Below are 23,461 nucleotides of genomic sequence, written 5' to 3'. Positions count from 1 at the left end.
GTCGATGAGCGCGGGCACTCAGCCGCAGGGGCGGTCGTGCGTCTGTGTTGCGTACCTGCCGTCGAGACGCGACGGAGCTTGTTCCACCCGTACGTGGTCTTGCGTGGATGGAGTCGGGCTCATGACGATGATGTGATGGGGTCACATGCATGCTGGGACAGCTGGCTACATCAGCATGGGCCATGCACATGAGGGCACAAGAAGAAGAAGAAGAAGAAGCAGAGGTCGTGCCTGCGTCGCCGTGACTAGGTAGTTATAAGATATTATATGAGGTCGCTATTTCTATCTGTTACCTGCGCGCGCGATGTGACAAACTCCATGATCAATGATCAAGACCCTAACTGGTTTAAGACTGTTCACCCAGGGCCACGTGTCTTCCTTTGCCGCGTCCATTTTGATGATCTGCCGCTTACGTACATGGCTACTACTGTAATAACTACTACATCCCTCCATCTACTGTACTTTTAGCGGTTCCCATCTAGCAAAGCCTCTCATATAGTAAACCTCCGCCTCCCCGCCGGTGCTGGACGTCCGGCCTCGTTGGTGGCGGACCCGCTGTCCTCACGCCACGTGCGCACCGATTTGGACGGAGGGGGCACACGACCAGACAGCTGTTCTCCGAGGAAAAGGGAGGGGGAGGGGAAATACCTCCCGAGGACGACGGCAGCGGCGGCGGAACTGATGGCTCTGTCGGCCGAGCTGGGTTGCCGAGATTGTTGGGGGGGGAAGGGGGGGGGCTCGATCAGACGACTTTTTTGGCGAGGGGATTGTGAGTAAGCCGTGGTATATGTGGTCTTGTGATGCAAGGCGATTAGAGACCTGGTTCCTCGACGCATCCACCGTAAGTCTCGATGCTTGATAAGTCCATTTTATATCACGTCTGGGTTGTACGTGAACATGGGTGGGGATAGTGCCAGGCAAGGCACAGCAACCCAACCTAGCTCCAACTACACCTCGTAACATCCGGAGTGGCTGTTGGTCAATAGTCCACCCCTCCCCGCGTGCGCTCGGCTCTTGACCAACGGCCATCCAAGAACCCGGTTCCTTTTTATTTCTAGCTCCATCCCATTCGGGTCTTTACTAGGCTCATCCATCCACCGAGAGCGGGCTGCTGCGGGTACCGAAAATGCACCACCGGGACTACGTGCGAGTACCGAGAACAATCCACCGAGGCTACCAGTGCCGACAACAACTCCCTCTCCCTCCCTCCCCTTCCCCCCTCTCCGGTACGGAACTCCCTCACCACCGGAACTCCTCAACCCCTCATTTAATTGCGTGCTCTTGACTTTTCTTCCGCGAGGGAGTTCCGTCGTCGACGCACCAACCCGTTCCTGCACACAGCGCGCTCGGTCGTCTCGTCAAGTCGCTCGGCCCGCGCTCCCTTCAGTCTTTCGCACACATGATCGCAGTTCTGCAGGTAGTGTTACGTACTTTGTACGTGTGGAAGGAAAGGGAAGCTAAGGAAAAGCGAAGCCGCCCGTCGTGCTTGTTTATATATCGTCTGGAGGTGGGCTCTCCGCTGCGGTCGGTGATGTCATGTGCTTCACTATTGACTCTGTTCCGACTCCCACGCGCGTTGGGTCGGCTCTCTGAAACTATCGTCGGAACCCATTGACCATTCATGTGCGCTCACCATTAGTCCCCATCCTCTTCCTCCTCTTGCTCCTACTCCGCCTTCTCGTTCTCCTCCTCCCCTTCGGCTGGCCCACTTCCCCCGCTCCCCCGCTTCTCCGCGTCCCCATTCATTATCCGTGTGTTGTCGATGACAACGAAGACATCGAGGACGGCGCATAGGCCCCCATCTGGGCCGTGCCGCCGCTAAGGCTCAGCTCCCAGCTGTCTACTACGGCTCCCCACGCATCACCTTGACGTATCCTGCCCGCTGGAAGAGCCGTGGATCAGGTATATAGGTGAACAACGTTTATCAAGCTTCAGAGTATGTCTATAACGGACACTTCATTGTTCGTTTCAAGAGTACAACTATTAGTCCCGGGAGTCGTCGTTAGACAAGAATCTAAGAGTGATTCAGGAGTCATACCATTCCGGGGGTAGTTTGGGCACAAGCAATACGCATGCGCGCGGGCACGGATACATGTATCGAGTCCAGGCCCGCTGGGCTCTCATGCGTGACCTGTTCGGCTGCCCAGTCAGGGGCGGTGGTACAGTCGGATCTCAGAGCAGTTGCTGTGATCGTTGGTCTTGAGCATTCGGCGTAGCCGAGCAGCGACTGATGTTCCAACGTGGTTGGTTGTAGAACACAGGCCGGTGATGTGGCGCAACATGACAGAGAGGGGCGCGTCGCCGACACCACCATCAGTATATCAAGCAGTCTGTACATACGTGGGGCTGGCACAAGATAAGTCGGACTGCGGGGGAGCTCCCATGTCGTGTAACACCAGCCCTGTGCAGACCCCCGCGCGCGTGCGGGCTCTGGACCAACGGTCAGATCTGGGCTGTTAGCGGTACTGCTGCGGGCTGAGGCTCCTCGCTCGCGTGGGGTCGAACCAACAGCCAAGTTTCTCAGTGCCGTTTATAATAAGGCTGTCCAGAGGCCCTGCCTGTCTCACATGCGTCAGACGCCTCATCCGAGGAGTCTATCTCTCTCTCTCTCTCCCCTCCTCTCTCTCTCGGTCTCCCGGTCTCTCGGTCTCTTGCTTCATGGTTTAGAAGACCGACCTTTAAACCAAGTTAGTTGACTGCTCGCGTGGCACGACACGTTGGGGGCTACGGTCGACACACACAACTCTCTTGCAGGCAGGACTTACTTGACTGGCCCCTGACTCCCCGCCGCCATGGTCTCCAAGGAGGAGGCATCCGTCGGCTTCTCCACGGCCACGGACAATGGCATCGCGGCCGTCGCCACCCGCGAGGACGACGCCTCAGTCGCCAAGGAAGCGCTCTCGCCCTACGCCGAGTACGGGCAGACGAAGCGCGGCCTCACGCCGCGGCACGTGCAGCTCATGACGCTCGGGGGCGCCATCGGGACGGGCCTCTTCGCGGGCATCGGCGGGGTGCTGTCCAAGGCGGGACCGGCGAGCCTCGTCCTGGGCTTCGTCATCTGGAGCGTCGCCTTTGTGTGGCCGTGCAACCTGGCCGTCGCCGAGATGGTCGCCTACCTGCCCATTCGGGGCTCCATCTTCGAGCTGGCGAGCCGCTTCGTCGACCCGGCCATGGGCTTCGCCATGGGCTGGACCTACTTTTACACGTGCGTCATGCTCGTGTGCGTCGAGTACAGCGCCGTCGCCACGGTGATGCAGTTTTGGATCCAGGACGTGAACCCCGCGGCGTGGATCGCCATGGCCATGGTGGTGTGCGTGCTGCTCAACGTGGTGGCTGTCAAGTACGTGCCATGTTGTTGTTGTTGTTGTTGTTGTTGTCCTTGTATCTCTCGTCCATTCCCTGCTCTGGCTGACAAGACTTCTCTCAAACCCCTCGACAGGTGGTTCGGCGAGACCGAATTCTTCATGGCGTCCACCAAGCTCCTCCTCATCGTCTTCCTCGTCTCCCTCACCATCGTCACCATGTGCGGCGGCAACCCGCGGCACGACGCCTACGGCTTCCGCAACTGGAACGGCGGGCACGCCATGCTGACGTACCAGGTCCACGAGCCCGAGTCGCTCGGCCGCTTCCTCGGCGTCCTCAAGGCCATCACCTACGCGTGCTTCTCCGTCAACGGGCCCGACATGATGGCCCTGGCCGCGGGCGAGATCCAGAACCCGCGCCGCACCATCCCCCGCATGGCCCGCCTCATCTTCTACCGCCTCGCTGCCTTCTACATCATCGGCGTCCTCGCCGTCGGCATCATCTGTGAAGCCCGCGATAAGAACCTCATCGGCGCCCTCGACAGCGGCGTCGGCACCGGTGCCGGGGCCTCGCCTTGGGTCATTGGCATCAAGAACCTGGGCATAACCGGCCTGCCCGACATGATCAACGCGTTTATCCTGCTCTCGGGCTGGTCGTGCGGCAATGCCTACCTCTACGCCTCGTCGCGGACTCTGTACGGGCTCGCCAGGGGTACGTTGCGGTCCATTTGTTGTTGGATTTTTGTTCTTTTCTCCGTGGAGAGTCTTTTCGTGTAACGAATTGTTCGCTGACACGCTGCTATCACATATGCACTCGCTTGCAGATGGCCAGGCCCCGCGAATCTTCATGCGCTGCAACTCCTCGGGCGTCCCTGTCTACTGCGTCATGGCCGTCACGCTCATCAGCTGCATCACCTTCCTCGTGTCGTCAACATCGGCCGCCACCGTCTTCTTCTGGTTCGTCGACCTCACCACCACGGGCCTCATCGCCACCTACACGGCCATGCTCGTCGTCTACCTGGGGTGGTTCCGCGCGCGCAAGGCCCAGGCCGGCGACGACGTCCCCGACGGCGTCCTGCACCCGGCGCACGAGTCGCGGCTCCCCTACATCGCGCCCTGGGGCCCCTGGCCCGCGTGCGGCGCCCTGTTCCTCGGCTGCTCGGCGCTGCTCTTCGTGGGCTTCGACTCCCTGAACCCCTTCAAGACGCAGGGCTTCATCACCAGCTACTTTTGCCTGCCGTACAGCGCGGCGCTCTTCGCCTTCTGGAAGGTCTATCGCCGCACGCGCCTGGTGCGCCCGCGCGAGGCCGACCTCATCTCCGGCAAGGCCGAGATCGACGCCGAGAGCAGGGTGTGGGAGGAGGGCGGCCTGGACGAGAACTGGCGCGCCCACCTGGCGGGGATGCCCTTTTTCCGGCGGTGCTGGGAGCGTATCTGGTGATGGTCGGTGGTTCAAGCGAGGCTGCTGGGTAACGTCCCATGGCGGCGGGAGCCTGGACCGATGGGCGTGTCCTTGCGGAGGAGTCGGGTGCCATGGGACGGTTTTCTGGTTCGGTGGCCTGAACGCTGCGTAATGAGCATTATATGTCGTCCTTGTAGACAGGTCTATAGGGTTCATTCTCCTGTTCATGCAAAGCGAGCGGCACTCTCTCGTGCTTCCAAAACGCGCAAGTCGGACAGCCCGGGTCCGGTCGCGGTCCACACGTCCGGCCGGCCCGGAGCCGCTACCCTACACCTCCGGGGGCCATCTTTATTTCAGCACGGAATGAGAGGTAACTTCATGTACGCTGCGGGATGGAAATCCCTATACTGACTGCGTAGCTACTATTATACGAAGTGATTCAGTGATTAGTAGTAGGCTTCCAACTGTCATCTGTCATAATCTGGTTAAGCTGTGTTGCCATAGCCCACGTTTCGACATCAAATCTCATCGGTCAAAGGACATACCCCAGAGTCATTCCCCCTTTGCTATTGAGGACTATAAGAGATGCCTACGAGGTCCGCAAAAAGAAGGACATGCAGTAAACAACGAAACATGGCTGAACACGTCAAGCCGTCCTCACAGCTCGACCGCCGACAAAGCTTGACGCCTGCCTGACCAGCTAGCTCACCACGATCCAGCTCACAGCGTGCCGCGAATTCTTCCACCACTCACACATGAGCCCTCACGTCGCCAAGTGAACAAGCTCGCCGCGCGCGCCTCCACGCACGTCACCTCACGAACGAACGACCCCAGGCCGGTGACGACGGCCTCAGCTTCACTCGCAGACGACGCGGTGCCTGCCTCCTTCCATCCACGAAAGACCACGACTCAACGACAGACAGGTGCACACGACGCATCGTCTCCGAGATACGCCCGTTCCCAAGGGAAACAAACGCCCCACCTCATCCAGTTCAGCTCATAAGTTCACCCCGACCCAGCCCAGCCATGTCCACCACCACCACCGGCAATAACCCCTCCGGCGACGACGATAACGCGAGCGTCTCCCGGCGGCCGCTGCTCGCCGCGTCGCTCCTCGGCGCCGGTCTCGTCCCCGGCCGCGCCTCGGGCTTCATCCCCGCCGACTTCACGCCCGGCACCTCGCTGTCCGTCGCCTACGACGGGCGGCCCGTTGAGCTGGGCAACCTGTTTCGCGCGTACGAGTGCAAGCTCGCGCCGTTTATCAGCTTCCAGCCCGAGGTCCGTCCGTCCGTCCGCCCTTTTACTTGTTGACTCGCTTCCCCCTCCATCCGTCTGTCCCCGATATAGACCTTCCCTTCTTCCCTCCATCCTTGCTCGACATATACCATTCCCTCCCTCCCTCCGTTCTCCTCGGATGAAGAGAACAATGGCAAAGACGAGAAAGCACGATGGAGCACGGAAGAAAGAAAGAAAGGAAAAGAAGTCCCAGGCTAACAAATGAATGAAACCGTGGACATCCCTCAGACTGACGTCCCCTCCACCACGTCCTACATGCTCATGCTCGTAGACCCCGACGCGCCGACCCCCGAGGACCCCAAGTTCGCCTTTTGGCGGCACTGGCTGCTCCCCGGGCTGCAGCCCCTCGCCGGCGTCGACGGCGTCGTCGCGCAGACCAAGCCCGCCGTGACCGAGTACCTCGGCCCGGGCCCCAAGGACTCGTACGTGTGTGCCTTTGCCCCCTCCTCTGGTGATTGAGCGTGTCTGCCCTCACGGCTACTGTATATGAACAAAAGTTTGGCAGTGGAGTGGATGCCTCAGCGGTGACCAGGCGGATGAATCTCGCGGCGCTATATGTAATGGAGGACCGGACCTCTTGCCGGGCAAATACTATACGTATACACACCCAACGACGTTTTCATCACGAGGTCACCCTCGCAACGGACGACGGTCTGAGAAGCCGTGGCGAGACTCGACTGACGAGACGATGTGCGCAGGTCCAGACCCCACCGCTACCTCTTCCTCCTCTTCCGTGAGCCCGACGGCCTCGACCTCGCCGAAGCGGACGTCGGCGGACAAGAGTTTGAGCAGCGGCGCTCCTTTGACACGCCTGCCTTTGTCGAGCGGCACGGGCTCACCCTCGTCGCTGTGAACTGGATGAGGGGTGCGGGAGACGGGTGGACCGAGTAGGAGAGACTCATCAACTCGGCTAGCCGGACGGCCGGCCATGAGAGGAAGAAAGATGCTCGCCGCAACTCGGAGCGGGGGGCAACATGGCAAGCGAGGTTATTCAAGGTGGAACGGTGGTACGTTGTCAAGGACCCGCCTCGGCATCTATGGACGTGGACGAAAATAGCTTCAAGGGCTAGGAGCGCTGGCATGGAGTTGGTTTGGGCACCCACGGACAGTATTATTTATTGTCTAATGCTTCACTGGCATGGGAACGACGATTCGGCCCTACAAAGCACGCACGCGGATCATAGCGGCAGCCCATGATCATTTATGACGACTGTGTAGACCGCGGGCTGGTTTGTCCGGAGCGGCGACACCGGGCTGCCATTTTATCATGGTCGTCAAGGCGTCGAAGAAGGTGCCGCCGCTGACTCGGCGCTTTGTCAATGCCGTGATGCAAACATGCAGAGTGACGTCGGTAGTTGTCTGCCCCCGGACGCTTTGCTCGCTCGGCAAGGCTTGCGTCAGTCAGTGTCACAAATTCACCACGCAGCTGGCCTCTGCGCTCTCCTCTCGAGGGGGTCGACAAGGGACGGCCTGCGGGTTGCCACCGGTGGGCGGCCGATGACCTGGCGGCCGCTGCATGCAGAGCGCGAGTCCCTTTTCTTGACCGCCGGGATGGCGACGGCGGGGCGGTAGAGACGCGGACAGGGTCGGCAGATTGTCAGTCGTAAGCCTGCAGGATGACACCCAGATCGGCACGCGGAGGCGAGGCAGAGACTGGCTTGAGGGTATGATGTACTGTTGCGTGTGTGTGAAGATCGGCCGAGAGCGGCAATGGATTGGCGCCGGCGCTGGCAAGGCGGCGATCGACAGCGCGAGGCAGGCAGACGAGATTCCGTCGCCATGTGATTGTTTCGCTACCCGCATGCCGCCCGCCGCCGTTGCAGCACAGTCTTCAAACCGGCCGGTACTTGGTGTGAGTGGCTTGAGTGGGAATGCTCTGGCTCACGATCAGCGCCTGGCGAGGGGCAAAAGCAAAACGCGCGTTTGTCCTTGCGCGCGACGCTCAGACGCAACAAGCCTCGTTGCACGAGGGAGAGAAACTACTACAGGCCCGTCAGCCATCCCGCGGGAAAACACACACACACGGCCCAAACGAGCTGAAACGAGGATGGGGCTGAATCAATCACGAGCACGGCGAACTGTGGCGACCGCGGAGCCGGGTCGCGACAGCCCGGCGGACGGTCCTGTTTCTGTTCAAATTCGATGATGAATGAGGCGGCGACGAGGTGACAACGGAGCGCGACCGGCTGCGGCGCGCGGCAGACGGGCTGCGCAAGGGGTTCAAGCCGCTGCATCACGGGCCACTACCCCGGCCGTCTAGAAGGCCAATCGAAGGCCCGAGACCGTGGGGTACCGCCGGGGGTACGAGGCAAGGCAAGACGATGGATGGGACACGCCAGGCTTGCAAGGTCTGGCCGATGACGTCTCTTGACTCGCTGCTGAGCAAACAAAGCATTTCTGCCTGGGGATGTGTTGACACAGGCGCCGCCCCCTTGTCCAATCATGAGAATGTGAGACCTCTTCTGGGGGCGGCCCAAAAGGCTCGCTCAATCAGCCACTGGTTCGAACGGGAGGACTGTACACCTGCACTTCGCGACGGCGCTTCACGTGCCCTCGCCTGGGGATGAGTTTGGCAGCTCATCCGCATGCTGACAGACCGGGCGGTGTTGGTTGGGCAGTCTCACAACCGCCTGTCCCTGACCCTGCGCCCTCTGTCACAAACCGGTCAGGGCGGGCCACTGCAGCGAGGACACATGCGGTCGGGGCGCGAAGACGGGGGCGGGGGGGCATGTGTTGTTGTTGTTGTTGTTGTTGCCGCAGCGGGACACGGCGCACATCGCAATTCGAGCGCCATTCCTCGTTGGCTGGGCGGGCGTGGCGGCTGTCTCGTCTCTCTGTGCGTACAAGTAAGTACAGTACAGTACAGTACTACGAAGAAGAAGGACCCGGTCACCGTGGGCGGGCGGGGACGGTAAGAAACGTTGGCAGCAGCAGCTGAACGCCTCCCTTCTTCCTCCTGCGCACGACCCGACCCACGGCGGGAGAGGCAGAGATTTTGCCCCAACAGCGTTGGACGGCTGACACGACCGTCCGTCGACAGCGAGGCCTTTGAGGGAGTGCAGAGGGGCGGCGCCTCCCGTCTCGTGCCAAGCCAAGAAAGAGGGCACACATTGGCCCGCTGTGGCCGTGCCGTGCGTGTGCGTGTGTGCTCGTGCTCCTGGCAAGGTTGCCGTAAGCAAACGGCTGCGACACTTGGCGATACCTACAAGGTGCGCAGCGTGTGGGTAGGTCGACAAGACTCGACGGACTCGATTCGACGACGGCTTGGACGGCCACCGTTTGGCCCGCATACGGCACCGTCCAACACGGAGGAGCGAGCAGGGTGCCGATCCATGACATCAGTCGGGCCAGGGTAGCCCCCCCCCCCCCTTCCCTGCGCTTGTGTGTCGTCTATTTCCTGTCTCGGCGTGGCTGGCCGGTGCCCTCGTGTCTGGTTGGACGGCGGGAGGCGGGCGGGCAAGCCAAGCCATGCTATCGAGGCGGCAGGGGAAGGGGGTGTGGGTTTGAGGCACTCGGTCGGTGTGCCATTTTCCCTCATTTCCCATTTCCCATTTCCCCCATCCTCTGCTCCCATTTGTCGAGTAGGTAACTATTGCTGGGCCAGGGATAGGTGTCCAGCGCAAATGTCCATCCGCCACTCTGCCTCCCTCGTTGACGGGCGCTTTGGTTCGTTGCCCGCGCGTGCGCCGGGGCCGCCAGCCAGGAGAACGACGAGGCAAACCGGACCAGAGCGTACGAGAGCAGACCAGAGTGCTGACTGAGCGTCATGCGTGGCGGCTGTGCTCTTGCCCTGGGGTTGGGGGTGTTGGCCGGGCGGCTGTTGTGCTCTGCTGTGCTGTGCTGTGCTGTGCTGTGCTTTGCTTTGGTACGAGCAGGCACGCACGCATATACGTGCAGTGCAGGCTTGCCATGTGGTGCGACGACGGTTGCCCTTGGTCAATGCAGCTCCCGAGCACGAGACTATGTGCATGTGTAGTCACCCTTGGCCGTGACAGGAGGAGGAGGAGGAGGTGGTCGTGGTGGTGGGCAGGCAGGCAGGCAAACCAAACCCAGCCCCGGCCACCCAACGAGGCTCGCGTGAAGCGGAGGCGCGGGGGGCGGGGGGGGAAACAGCGAGGGAGCGCGTGAGGGCTGTCGTGGCGCGCCGGGTGCGTGGTGGGCGGCGAGAGGCTGCCTTTTCTTCCATTCGAGTGTCGTGCAGCTGAATTGGACCGGCAAGCAGCAAGCGTCTGGCACTTGATCCCCCGCAACGTCGGTCAAGAGTCGAGCTTCCTTTGGTGCGTGCGTGCGTGTGTGTGTGTGTGTGTGTGTGCGCGCGCGCTTGCGCTTCGGTACCGCACGGGACACGCACGCACGCTCTCTCGTGTCGTGTCATGGCGGCGGCCGGGTCGTCGACCGGTCAAATGTGTGCGTGCGGCGGCATCAGCATCAGGGTCGCCCAACGTTTGTCGACAGACAGGACAGACGCAAGGATGGCAAGGATGAATGGATGGAATGGGAAATGGCAGAGGCGGATCGCGTCGCTAGGCCCACGCTGGAGAAAAAGGGTCCTGTCCCAATGCAAATGACGATGGGCTATCCTGACGGCCAGCGATTGGGCGGCGCGCGAGAGGGCAGGCGGTGATCCTGGGCTAGGTACATACTTAGGTACGGTACCGGTGGGCAAGTACATATCCAGGTACTGTACTTGTGCACGTAGGGGTAATAGGTGTGGTAAAGGGAAGGTACCTTGGCTGCTCCTCCCACTTACGGATGCCTTTGCTGAAAGAGTCTCCAGCGGATTTGTGCCGCTCGTCGATGCCTGGCCGGTCTCACGATCACTTTAGGGAGGGAAGTTGCAATTGTGCGCGTCGTGCAACCATGCTAGACATGACAGGTACCTAGGCATGATGTCGAGAGTGCCTTGGCCCAAAGTACCTAGGTACCCATAGAGTAAGGCACAGTACTTGGGTAAAGATGACACGCACCAGACAGCACCGGCACCTGCGATATCGACAACAACTTGCAGCAGCAGCAGCAGCACGACAACCAAGATCCCGTCTTCTACAATCTTCTGCCCCGGGCCGTAGTCACTAGAGGTGAGTGAGGAAAGAGACAACAAAAACTTGATAATACGGCTACCATCCACGGACCTGCTTGGCTTGCCTCTGTTGGCCCAGCCTTGCCGGCCAGCCCTGCTAGTGCCCGCCTGAGGTGCCTGCCTGGGGTCTCTGATGATGATGCGCTGTGCGCACTGCGGCCGCCTTTGGGTTGAACTTGCGCGGTGTTGTGGGCGTGTGTGTGTGTCGGTCGGGTGTGTGTGTGTGTGTGCTCTTTGGCTGTGTTCCGTGTGCGCTGTGCGTGTGGGGGAACTGGGGGCTGCGTTTGTGGGCGGCAAAAGCGAGCTTCTGCCAACGGTTTGGCCCCTTTACCAACTGCCGCTACTACCATCAGGTACTAGTGCTGCCAGTACCAGCAAATAGGTAAGGCCCTCCTCTCATGGGAAGCTAGTGGTGCCCACGAGGGTGACAACACACGATAACCGCTACCGCATGCACCTTACCGGAACGCAACCCGGTCGCGGCGGTCACGCAAATTGTTCCGTCCAGGCCTCAATAGCTTACATGTACCCAAACTTCGCTCGTACAGGCCTGCCAACTTCCTTCATGCTTTGGTACAGCACCTGCCCAAGCTGCCATCTGCGTAAGGTACTAAGATACCAATCGTGGGGCCGGCCGATGCGGTGGCTGCGTCGAAGCAGCTGCACAGATGCCCTGTCTGTCCGTGTCCGCGTCCGCATCTGAGGTGATTTGAGCTCTCTCGCACGCACGCACAACCGAGGGGAGAGAACGGATCGCTGGTCCCAAAAGTCGTGCATGCCTGCTGCAGGGGCTTGTCGTGGAAGGGGGGCGCCTCCGGGTCTGTCCGGAGTCTGATGAGCATGCTGAGGTAGCAGTGAATGATGTGGTGGAAAATGTAGTACCCAGTACGAAGCATTCCAGCCAAGATGCCTGGTAGGTAAAGTATAGGTACGCAATACCTAAAGTACGTACCTGGCACCTATGGCGTCACGGGGGGCGCTGATCCCGTTTTCTGCTTTTCCATCCGTTCCCCCTGTCCCCCCGCCCTCTTGAGGCGAGGCGGAGGCGGCTGCAACCCGACAACGACGGGACGTGGTCCCCTAATCGCATCGTCCAGCCCTAGCGTGCCATGGATGTCGGTCCCCTGAAACTGCCAGTGGAGACACAGCGCCGCTCACCTACGAAAGTGGACGCGCGAGACGCAGACGACGCGGTGGGTGGGTGGATGGCGACTGATGGAGAATGCCTGCCGCCCCGTTACCTACTAATGCATGCATATATGTCCACTGCATTCTGCCATCGTGCCGCCGACGTCGCCGAGCAGCACATGTCGTGCAATCCGAAGGAGCGGGGGCATGGCAGGCAAGGCAGGGCCTGGAGGAAGGCAAGAAGGGCATGGGAGACAAGGTGCACCCTGCCCGCCCCAGCTCGCTGGAGCCGTGGCCTAGTGCGCGCCGCCGCTGCCGCCTTCGCCTGGACAGACGGATGGATGGGAAGAATGGGGCATCACTGGCATGGCATTTTTGCCGCACAAACGCCATCCATCCATCGTGGGCCGCTGGCTGGCACCTCCGTTGCAGCAACGGTCAGTGGCCCTCCCCTCTGCAGACATTCCATCATTGTGAACGCGCTGCCTGCCGACGACAGTGGGCCCATGTCGTTCCATACCTAGGTACCTCACCATCACGTATCTGAGAGGCGAGCACCGCCCAAGGGTCCAGTGCAGTCCAGGAGCAGCAGCGGCATCCATCCGAACCGACCGACCATCATCCCCGCTCCCCCCCTTTTTTTTCTCGGCTCGAGTCGGCGCCAGCTCAACACGACGCCCTACTGTCTGTCTGTGTGTGTTGTTGCGGGCGGGCAAGCGGGCTGTGTGTGGTACAGTACAGTTATGAGGGGGGGAGCGACATCGTCACGGGACGCCGTCATCGTGCAAGGCGGAGCTTTCTGTAGCACGAGGGCGTGTGTGTCTTGTCTGTCCCTTTGTTGGCGGGCGGCGGGGGCAGCGATTCGCGGCTCAGGGCATCATCATCCATCGACTCGCGTACTAAGGTTGTGCCGTTCTTGGGCGACCCAGTCTGGCCCAGCCCATCCCATGTCCCCCGCGCATCGTCATCACCGGGCGACGACAGCATGACGACGGCCCCATTCCTTCATCATCATTCATTCATGTATTCATCCATCCATCCGTTCATTCGCCGTGCCAATCCCTCCGCAAGTCGCGTGTCAATCAATCAATTCTGCTTATTACGTAGCCTCCACCGGCCCCAATCACACCCGTTTCCGCGGCACACACTCAACACGCAAAAGCTCGACACCCACAGCAATTGCGTAGGTTGGTTAGTAGGTACATGGACACAGGCGGACGACCAGCACTGCATATTTGACAGGCACAGACATCAAAACCTAATGCTGGGCTGGATCCGCACAAGGGAAAACAGGTGGTACCCCACCGTCGCCGCTCTGCTCAACCCACTCAACTTACACCCCCAGAGCGCCACGAGACGGTTGCTGCCCTCGTTTGCTCGCTGGCAACCGGGCCGCCGGTCAGCCCAGGCAAGCACTTGTTCGGGTACCAGGGGGCATTATAATATAGCACAGTGCCGCACCGTCGCTCTCGCCTACACTGACGCCCTCCCGCGACGCCCCTGAGCCCCGAAAGCATTGGCAGCAGCCGCGGCAGCGGCAGCGGCAGTACCAACAAACGTGGAGAAGGAGCAACCCAGGGACCCCTCGTGACGGAAACCGACCACCCGCTGGTTCAACCCTCGCGCGACGTGAGAAACGCATTGCTCCTTTGACGGCTTCAGCGCCAACGAGCAAGCAAGCAGGTAGGTACGAAGTAGGCGGCGGGTTTTCCCTTTCTTTCTCGTCCTCACGAAGGGGGGCGGCGGGCAAGCCAGATCGCCATACCTTAGTACCGGCTGCCCGAGTGAGTGTTCATCGGCACAGCAACATTCTCTTGTCGGCGACTCTGCGCCTCGCCAGCGGAGCAGCCCAAGAGCCAGACAAGCCGCAAGCAAGGGAAACGAGACAGCGGCGAGTAGGAGCCGTACTTTTTCCGCACAGATTAATTACAGGATCGCCTGTTAAACTACACGCACTGCCCACTCACTGACTCGAAGTCGACGACTCCGGGATTGAATCGCCACCGCCAGGCCAGCCGCCAGTGGCTCCAGAGAGAGCACGCGCCGCGACCGCTGGCAGCACCCCCAGGGCTCAGTCACTCCAGCATTGCACGCCCCTTTCGTCATTCATCAGCGCTGGTGCCGGAGTGGATGGATAGTAGGAGGGCCAGTCCGTCCGTCCGTCCGACCCTTCCATCGTCACCACTGCTGCTGCTCTGGGGTCATCCAGGTCGGCGCTTACTTTTGCTTGCTTGCTTCTTCGCGTCTCTGGGTCATCTTGCAGAACGAGACATGCGCACTGCGATCTGCTACTGCGTGTCTGTCTGCGCGCCTATTCCGTTCTGGCAGCCACCTCCACCAGCAGCAGGGCTCCCGCTTTCGGCACACTGTGCTGGATGGAGGCAAGCGCTCCGGTGCAGCACTCGGGCACTAAAGACCGTGAGGTTTAGAGGCACCTTTAGTGCTTGACCTACAAGCATTGAAGTAGAGGCCACTGGCGACGGGCTCCAGTCAGTGTCGCCGGCGCGCCCCAGGGCCTCAAACAATCCACATTGGTGCACTGACACCCGACGGTGCACACCTCCGTGGCCCCGCATCCCTGCCCTCCTCCCCAAACTGACGTGGTAAAGGTACAAGGTATCCGCTCCCCCCCACCGCCCATGTCACCCCTGCCGGCGCGCTCCACTGGCACGCTCGTCAACCGCCCATCTCAGCGGTGCCGTCATAAGTCGCCTCCCCCTCCACACCCACTGTGGTGCAAGCAAGTACGTACTACCTTCCATAGGTCATAACCCACCCCTCCCCCCCCGGTTGGATGCCCTATCGCACGTTCGGTTTTCGTACCCTCCCCTACTCTACTAAGGTACTGTAGGTACCTGGACACACCTTAGTGCCCTCCCCAGCCAACCTTGGAAACCCCTTGTGCAACTCCTCGTCATTCTCGCGCGCCCCTGACACGGTATGGTGCGGTCCCAGTACACTACAATTCAGCAGTGCGACGCTTAGGGTACTCGTCGTTGGGTCCCTCCCCCCCCGGTCAATCCACTCCTCGAGGTGGTACTAGCAGTCGTAGTAGGAGTACCTCCTCGCCTTCCTCAGCCAACCCTTAACTTGCCTGCCCACCAACAGCCTACCACCTTGCCTTTGGCTTCCTTAACTAAGGTACTGCTGCCAGCCGTTTCCTCCTCCTCATCCTCCTCATCCTGTCCACCGACCCCCGTCCGCCCTTCAACACCACCCTCCTCCGCCTGTCTCCCTCCCGTCTTCCGCGTCCATTCTCCCTGTATCAGCCTCTGCGATCCGATCGTTTGCTGCAACGCCCCCGCGCAGCCTTGAACTCAAGCCGACATACGCGGACGCGACGCCGCCGGGATCTGGATGGTCGCACCCAAGACTTCCGACGCCTGAACTCTAACAGGAAGACTGGGGGGGCGCTCCCTTTTTTTTCGAGCTCGATTTCCTCTACGACCAGGCGACCGCGCCCACAACCCATACGAGCCCAACAACTGCTCGAACGCCTCCCTTTCAATCGCCGCTCGCCACGACACGCATCGACGTTGCGCCTTTTTGACCCAAATATGGATGATCACGACACGCAGTCGATCGGCTCCAACGCCGGCTCCAACGCCATGGAACGGTCCGACTCGTCGGCGTCCACGTCTCCGTCGGAGACCAACGAGCCCATCATCCACCACCCCGTGCCGACGCGACCGCGCCTGCCCAGCCGCAAAAGCAGCGGCCCTCTCGTCGTACCGCGCGACTCCTCCGCCGTCGGCCCCGTCGAGCCCCATTTCGGACCCGACGACGTCCGCGCCATGAGCCCGCGGCGGACCAGCGAGGACATTGACAAGATGGGCAAGGAGGCCAGGGAAGAGCTGCGAAGGCGAGTGGTACACCAGTCGGCTGGCCCGCCTGCCTGCGGAGCGCGCCCGTCGAGCAATGCTAACAGCCGCCCACAGACACGCCAAGGCGTTGCAGGATTCGCTCCTCACCATATTCAACCGTATCGAGGCGGTGCGCGAAGAGCACGACAAGTTGGATAGCAACAACAAATTTCTGCAAAAGTACATTGGTGACCTAATGAGCACGACCAAGATTACGGCCTCGGGCAGCCGCGGCAAGAAATGATGGGAGGAGGACACGCGACCCGCCCGGCTCGGCAACCATGAGGCAAGACACAAACATGCACCACCACCACCACCACCACCACCAATGATACCCCCACATACTACGTTCAACAAAAGGGTCTTGCCGCGTCGAGCCCATCATGGCCGGCCTTTGCGCCTCGTCGGCGCATCTCAACACAGCATTGCTCGTTCTGATGGCATAAATCGTAACGCGATTTCGACACGAGCGGCGGATCGACACTCGATTCTTTTCATGGCGCATTGCCATGGCCACACGACACTTGTCCACTTGTACTGTATACGCACCACCACTATTTGCACCATAACTTGGGTTGCCGTCCTTGGGACGAGCTGTTTACTTTGTTGTCGACGCCGGTTCCAACAGCCGCAGTGAAGCGCGCGGCGACGGCGGTGTCATGCACAGGCGGGAGGCGTCACGGGACTCGCCGTTTGCGCTCACTTGATTTTAGTTCTCTTCCTTCACTTGTCTGCCTGTATACCGAGCGCCTTGGGCGCGGACGGTGAGCATCTGGGTCGGCGTTTATTTTGGGAGCGGGCTTTCTGGGATTTTCTTTTTTGTTGGCACCATGACTGTTTGTTCTGCATGGCCAAGTGCACAGTAGACGGCGCGCGGGCAGGTGGACACCTTTTCCGTCTAGTTTTCCTGGGCGTGTCCGGCAAAAGGGGCAAAGGCGGGCAAGGAATGGACAGTGTTTGCGGAGCAACGAAATGCAGTGACGTGATGAGGAGAAGGGCGGGCGCTGGGTGGACGCGGCCCAGGCGTGGCGAGCAGAGGCAAAAGCAAGACGACCAAAACGAATAACATCATCATCATCACATGACGTACGTTGGTACTAGTATTCGCCTTGTGCCACTGGGGAGCGATGCTCGCTTATCGACATGGGATGCGCGTAAATTACGATGCAGGGGCCGCACATGTTGCTTGTCGCGAGGCTGAGACGCCACCAAGGGGGGGTGAAGGCGCGTCCACGCGTGGCATGTCACGTCCAGGCTCATATGAAGCAATGGCGGCTGCATGCACGGAGTACCGCGGCGACGGACGGACCCTTGGGGCGTTTTTTTGTCTCATGTTGCCTCCGTTGTTGGGAGTGAGTTAAGGAAACGTGGTACCTTAGTAGCTACAGTACCGTTTCCACACTTGCGTGCGATGATGGGGATGATGGCCATGTACAAAGTATAAGTAAGTATATAGGTATGTCGAGGCAAAAGACACATAAAAACATGTATCCCTGGACAAAATGCGGAAGGACAGAGAAAAAAAGAAGGTTACGTCAAGGTGGGCAAAATAAAGGGTAGGCAATCAATGCAAGTCGTCGATACAGGCTGGCAAGCTGGGCAGATGCGAATGCAAGGCGAGGCAAGGCAAGGCAAGGCAAGGCAACCTAAATAAGTTGTCGACGAGAGGGCAGTCTTACTTGCTTGCTACATGCATGCATGCACGTTTATACGGTGCATTGCAGTTTTTCGACGTCTGCTTGGTGCTGAAGGAAGAATTACTAGCATATACATGCTTTGTATGTGGCAAGTGGTTAGTGTGATATACGGCGAAAGTACAGTAGAGGCTGTGGGCACTGTATCTCAACGGTAATAAGCCGTTGAACAACATGGCCACTACTTGGTACTCTAGATCCTCTCCGGATATTGGGGGGGGGGGGGGCACGATCTTTGTTCCCGGCAGGCAAAGAGGGGACTCGTCCTCGTGCTCGTTGTCATTCCATGAGGCCCCCCCCCCCCGGGCCATCACCGAAGCTCCATACATACAATGCCGCATTCCATCGCATCGCATCCGCCCAACCCAGCAGCAGATGGGAACAGCAACAACAGCAAGCAATATCAGCCGGGGGGTGCGGCTCCAAAAAGATCCGGAAGCAAATGGAACCCAGCACAGGCAGGCAGGCAGGCCAGGGAGCCATGTGGCCCGCGCTAGGGCGCGGACAGGCAGGCGGGTATCAAGAGGCGTGCATGATGGATTGGGGGCGTGGGTGGGCCGAGGATGGAGCAAGGGACGCATGCACAGCTTTCACGAGCACGCGCTCACTCAGTCACTCACCCCGTGAAGAACAACACGCATCGCACAGGCAGTGTCACTGACGTGCGCCACGGGGACGTTGGGGGCTATGTAAACTTGAGCAGATTTCCAAGAGAAAAATAAGGGGTGGGGGGAAGGGACCTGCTCGAAAAAGGAAGACGGGGAAAAGGTGGTACAATTTTATGGTGGGCAATAATACATCGTCGGATGAGGGCAAGCCTCCGCGGAGTGCAGTGCAGTGCATGATGGGAGGAAACTCCACGCCACGCCACGCCCCCGTTCCACCCCCTCCCTCCTCCCACGATCAGGGCGGTGTGAGGGAGTGAGGGGATGACGAAGAGCACAACGACGAAGAAATGGGGGCTGGTTGGCTGGACGGGCGATGGGGGTTAGGGGAGGGTGACGAAAGGAAAAGAAGGAAAAGAAGAATAGGAGAAGGAGAAAAGGAAAAAAAAAAAAAAAAAAAAAAAAAAAGAAACAGCCCGTGGAAGAAGTGCAAGAAGGGAATGAATGGTTGGTGCGGTGTGACGTTTTGGTTGTTGGCGTCTTTCCTTGCAGCTGCAGGAGCAGGAGCAGGAGCAACAGATGTCTGTCTGTCTGTCGCGCGCGCGCGGTGCACGTGGGAACCCGCCCGGTGCGGATGCGCAGAGGTTGCGGAGGCGGCTGCAGGAGCTGAGCTGAAATCGGAGCAGCAGCCTGACCTCGTCAAGCTGGATGAATAAATACCAACTAACTTACGAAGTACGTACATATATATTTACCTACCTACCTAGGTACTGTACATACGGTAAAAAAAAAAAAAAGTCCTCAACTTTGTCACCTTTATTTTTGTAGTACGTAGTAACTTGGTACGCAGTACGGAGTACTAGTAGTTGTAGTGCAGCGAAGCGGGGAGTGTCTGTGGGCGCGCGTTCAAAAGCGGTAATTCTCTGTCGTGGGGAAGGAAGAGTACAGTACAGTACCAGGGCGCGAGCCGGAGTCCGATGCTGCGGCTGTCCTGGCCTTGGAGGGCTTGCTGGGTGGCTGGGTGGCCGGCTGGGCGCAGGGGTTTGTTTGCGGGTGTGAGGCCATTGTCCAGTGCGCGTCTGGCGGCGATGGCGGACGCTTGTTGTGGTGGTGGTGGTGGTGGTGGATGGCCAACAAGTCCACCAGTCCACAAACATGGGGGAGCCGCTCCGATGCAGGGGAGAGTGAGTGAGTGGTGTGTGTGTGTTGTGTGTGCGGCAGGGCCCCCCTCCCAATGCTTCACCACGAAACGAAACAGCAAGCAACACCCTCTTTCTCTCTCTGCACGCTCACGAGCTGGGCAAAAGAGGGGGACACAGAAAGACGAGACGTTGGGTGCAAGCACGACGGCCGGGCCCCCCTCCGCCTCCCCCTTCCCAAGAGGACGATGGAGCGTTTGCTGCGTGTACAGTATATAGTATCCCGGGGAATGTCTTTTTTCTTCTTTCCTCTAGGTACTGACACCCACACGACGAGGGGGGGCGCTTCCCAGAGGTATGGCGATATTTGAATCTCACGTACCGCACCGTGCACATCGACAGCGGACCGACGGGCGGGCACGCGGGTGGCAACGGGGTTTGTATGTCTGTCTTGGTCACTCTCTCTCTCTCTGCTTCTGTCTCTCCTCGTCGTGAGGACGCGCGCCATTCGACTGTACGTAACCAACAACGACGACGACATAACCAACCACCACCACCACCAAGAAACGACAAGAAACGACCAACACACAGCGGGACTGATACCTGAGAACGCACCTCTACTAGCGCGGGCAGGCTCCCCCACATCCCGTCCACAGTTGGCACCGGCAGCAGACCAGCTCCACGTGGGATTGGTACTTTACCTCACTGCCTTTTATTATTAGGTGCAGACCTTGGTACTTCGTACCCTGCGCAGTAACCAAGTTAGTACGGCGAGGGGGGAATAACTACTACCTCTAACAAATAGGGGTCTCAAGTGGCGCGCCAAAAGGACTGGAGGCGGGATGCCATGGAGCCAACTAACCTTCCCCGCTGCGGCTGCGCACTTTCTACTCATCGAAGTAGTCGACGTTGGTACTATCTACTGCCTGGCGCGTGTAGCGAGCGACTCCGTAATTTCTCCGTTTCGTGGTCCGTCCGTATCGTAGCACTACGCACCGAGTTCAACCTGTCGGTCGGTCGGTCCCGGCGCTGCATCTCACGCACATGGTCCTGTTCGAACAATACTATATGTAGGTGCCTGACGCGTACGTGCTTTGTAGCGCGAGCTGAGCTTTTGTCAGCGGCGAGTCAGGCAGAAATGTCTTGTCTGGCCATCGCTCTGGTGGCGGGCATGCTTTTGCTCTACGTATTGGGGCACTATTATCACCCGTCCATATGGATCAACACCAATGTAGACGGAAAACGCCCTCCCGTTTGGGAATTGCCGCTCGTCTTCGTTTGGGTAGAGTATGAATCGTGGAGCATCTGCTCCGCCTCCCATCCATCTACGGCGGCGCACGCCCACAGGTGAGGTGGTTTATTACCGCCTAATAAGCTACCCCTGCACAGGTCCAAGTTACATACAGGGCCAGAAAAGAACAAGTAACTACCTTATCGTACAAACTACGTCACTACGTATGTATACGTAGTATGTGCTGCACACCACGGACAATTGATGCCTGTCAAGAGAAAGTCAAAAAGACGATGAGATAACTTACCCGCCTGCCTGCCGGGGCACGACACGTGGGGGCGCGCAGCCATGTCCCCCCTACTCATGTGCGTCGTAATGCGTTCTCGCATGGATTCATGGATACAACAAGCATTATGCTCGTGTAAATTGTACCATGGGCAAAGGGAACCGGCTATCGCCGAGGAGTACGTTGATAACTACTAACTTGCTAGTTGGACATGGCATGCAGGCAGGCAGAGGGACCGATCGGGAAGCACGACACACGACACACGACATACGACCATGGCCGAGAGAGCGTCTCGGCCATGTGGCGCCTGCAGGGTCCTGCTCACTTACACGCAAAGTGCCGCATCGGATCTACGTAGTACGCACATGAAGCGTTACGGAACACCCAGCGTCGATTGCATTGACATAAGCTACGTACAGCATGACATGATGCGTCCGTCACTCTCTAGACGAAGCCCATACGGCACAGATGATGCGTGACATGGACTCTGTGGATAGCCCTCCGCACGTGAGGCATCTCGCAAGCATAATGCCCCATCGACGTATTCGGCTCTCGCACCCAGAGCGCAAAAGGGGGGCACTGCCACGCCATGCAATGCACGTCTATCTTTCTCCTCCTTGTCCCTATCTACCACTACCACTAACTAACTTGGCTTGCTTGGTGCCAACGGGAGTGGCGGTTCGCCCAATCGGGGAACCTGCGTTCCATTTGACCGACTCGGCGCATGTATGCATGAATGCATGAATTGACTACGCCCCTTGTGCCGTTCGCGGAGCCACGACAGACGCGGCATGACGCATGGTAAAGGCTCAATGACATGAAGTGTAATCCTACTCCTACTCCGTACAGTACCTGCCGTTCTTGGTACGCTGACGGCTGCTGTTGTTGCCGGGGGAGGGCGGGCCGATGCATACCCGGATCAGGAACGACGTTCTCTGTAGCATCGTCCATCGTTGATCCCTGCACGGCGTCCTTGTTTGGCCGTTTATTCTCTCAGACACTCCACGTGGTAGCGAGCCGTAACGTGCTCTGCGTTCATGGTAAGAAGAGTTTGCGTATAAAACATGTCATGGGACACGCGCCATACTCGCTTGCGGCAATGCATATACCCTTGCACCATCCAAGTCTTTGGCTTTTGAGAATATCAGCAGCGCGCGTGGCGCCCTCTCGAGCATCACCCGATTGTTAAGCGACTCCCCGCTCTCCATGCGACCACGACTCCCGTGTCGTCAGCAGACAAAGGCACGGCACTTCAGCTGACGCGCCTGCCAACACTGACTGTCACGCCACGCACGATAATTAAGCTCGCCCGTTACTTGCAAGACGTGCGCGCGTTATGCGCACAATGTCACAATTCTAGCTTATCAAAGTTTCAACCTTCATGCCCCTTCTCTTCCACGCTGGGCTGGCTGCACTGCCCTGTACATGGATACACACAGTGTCAAGCTGGCCAGTCCGCGCAAAGAAGACGAACAGCACGGTGTACTGGAATACAAGCTTTCCTCCTCTCCGCCATGTCAGGGTGTGTGCGTCGTGGTCCACCAGCTCAGCCCAGCTCTCATGCACGGCACCCGAGCGCAACGCACGCGGACCATCCCCCCCTTTGCCCTCGCTCTTTCTGCCCGTTCTTATTCCGCGATGCTAGGCACTAATCGGGCCGCCAGGGGTCCTCTCTTTACCCGTTCACGTGGCTCCCCTGGCCCCTCTCGTGGTGGTCATGGTGGTGGTGGTGGTGGTGATAGCCGCTGCCTTATTATCCCATCCCCGTACAAAACGGTAGCACTACCGTTCCCGGCGACACCACGTTCCGAAGTGTAAGTACTGTGACTTTTGCGGCAACAGTCTATACCTTTCCGTACAAAACACACCAGTCTTGGGGAAAGGCAGACTGCAGCGCCTTCTGGCGATGGGTCGGTAGATAGCATCTGCCCCTGCCCTCCTATATAGCTACCGGCAGCTGGAACCGAGTGCTGCTCTCTGTCCGTCAGAGAACTGAGGAGGTCCGGCCCTCATGTGCCGAGAAAGTAGCAGTAGAAGGACAACCCGGCCCTTTGCAACGCACACATACACACGTGTACAGTACGTACGTCGTAGCACATAACATGCTACGCCCATTTCATTCAGATCACGCGCCAAGGCGCGGCTCGGCTGGGGAGATGCCACGAGGGCCACACTTTGTGTCTCCGACTGTGCATACCTTGCGAGGGCGAGGGCCCTCTCCCATTCTCCATATATACGGACATGTACACGCCCCTCCCCCCCTTCGAGGGTGCGAGCCAACATCATTATCGTCATCTGTCCCCTCTGCCCCTGCCTTGAATGTTGAAACGACCAACAGCAAACACGCCGTAGGTACATGGATGTACGCAGATGTGTACAAAAAACGTACAGTACGCTCCCTGTTGGTGCAGTACCGCACCTGGATATGTAGGTAC

General features: G+C 59.2%; 3 protein-coding genes across 3 annotated transcripts; all 3 read left to right on the top strand.

The window, feature by feature from the left end:
* Positions 1-2,792: 2,792 nt before the first annotated feature.
* On the top strand, positions 2,793-4,743 carry JDV02_003498 (uncharacterized protein; the record flags this gene model as incomplete). Its single annotated transcript, XM_047984629.1, has 3 exons — positions 2,793-3,340; positions 3,440-4,014; positions 4,127-4,743. The coding sequence occupies 3 exons, from the start codon at positions 2,793-2,795 to the stop codon at positions 4,741-4,743; spliced, it is 1,740 nt and encodes a 579-aa protein (XP_047840603.1).
* Positions 4,744-5,730: 987 nt separating this feature from the next.
* JDV02_003497 (uncharacterized protein) lies at positions 5,731-6,942 on the top strand (the record flags this gene model as incomplete). The annotated part of the gene is made up of 3 exons (XM_047984628.1): positions 5,731-5,982; positions 6,229-6,422; positions 6,699-6,942. 3 exons carry the CDS (start codon positions 5,731-5,733, stop codon positions 6,889-6,891), a joined length of 639 nt encoding a protein of 212 aa, XP_047840602.1. The 3' UTR covers positions 6,892-6,942.
* Positions 6,943-15,765: 8,823 nt separating this feature from the next.
* Positions 15,766-16,315, top strand: JDV02_003496 (uncharacterized protein; the record flags this gene model as incomplete). Its single annotated transcript, XM_047984627.1, has 2 exons — positions 15,766-16,070; positions 16,147-16,315. 2 exons carry the CDS (start codon positions 15,766-15,768, stop codon positions 16,313-16,315), a joined length of 474 nt encoding a protein of 157 aa, XP_047840601.1.
* Between the last annotated feature and the right edge of the window lie 7,146 nt (positions 16,316-23,461).

The sequence above is a fragment of the Purpureocillium takamizusanense genome, chromosome 2 (genome assembly GCF_022605165.1).
Source record: "Purpureocillium takamizusanense chromosome 2, complete sequence".
NCBI lineage: Eukaryota > Fungi > Ascomycota > Sordariomycetes > Hypocreales > Ophiocordycipitaceae > Purpureocillium > Purpureocillium takamizusanense.
This window is presented reverse-complemented; position numbering and strand designations above follow the sequence as displayed.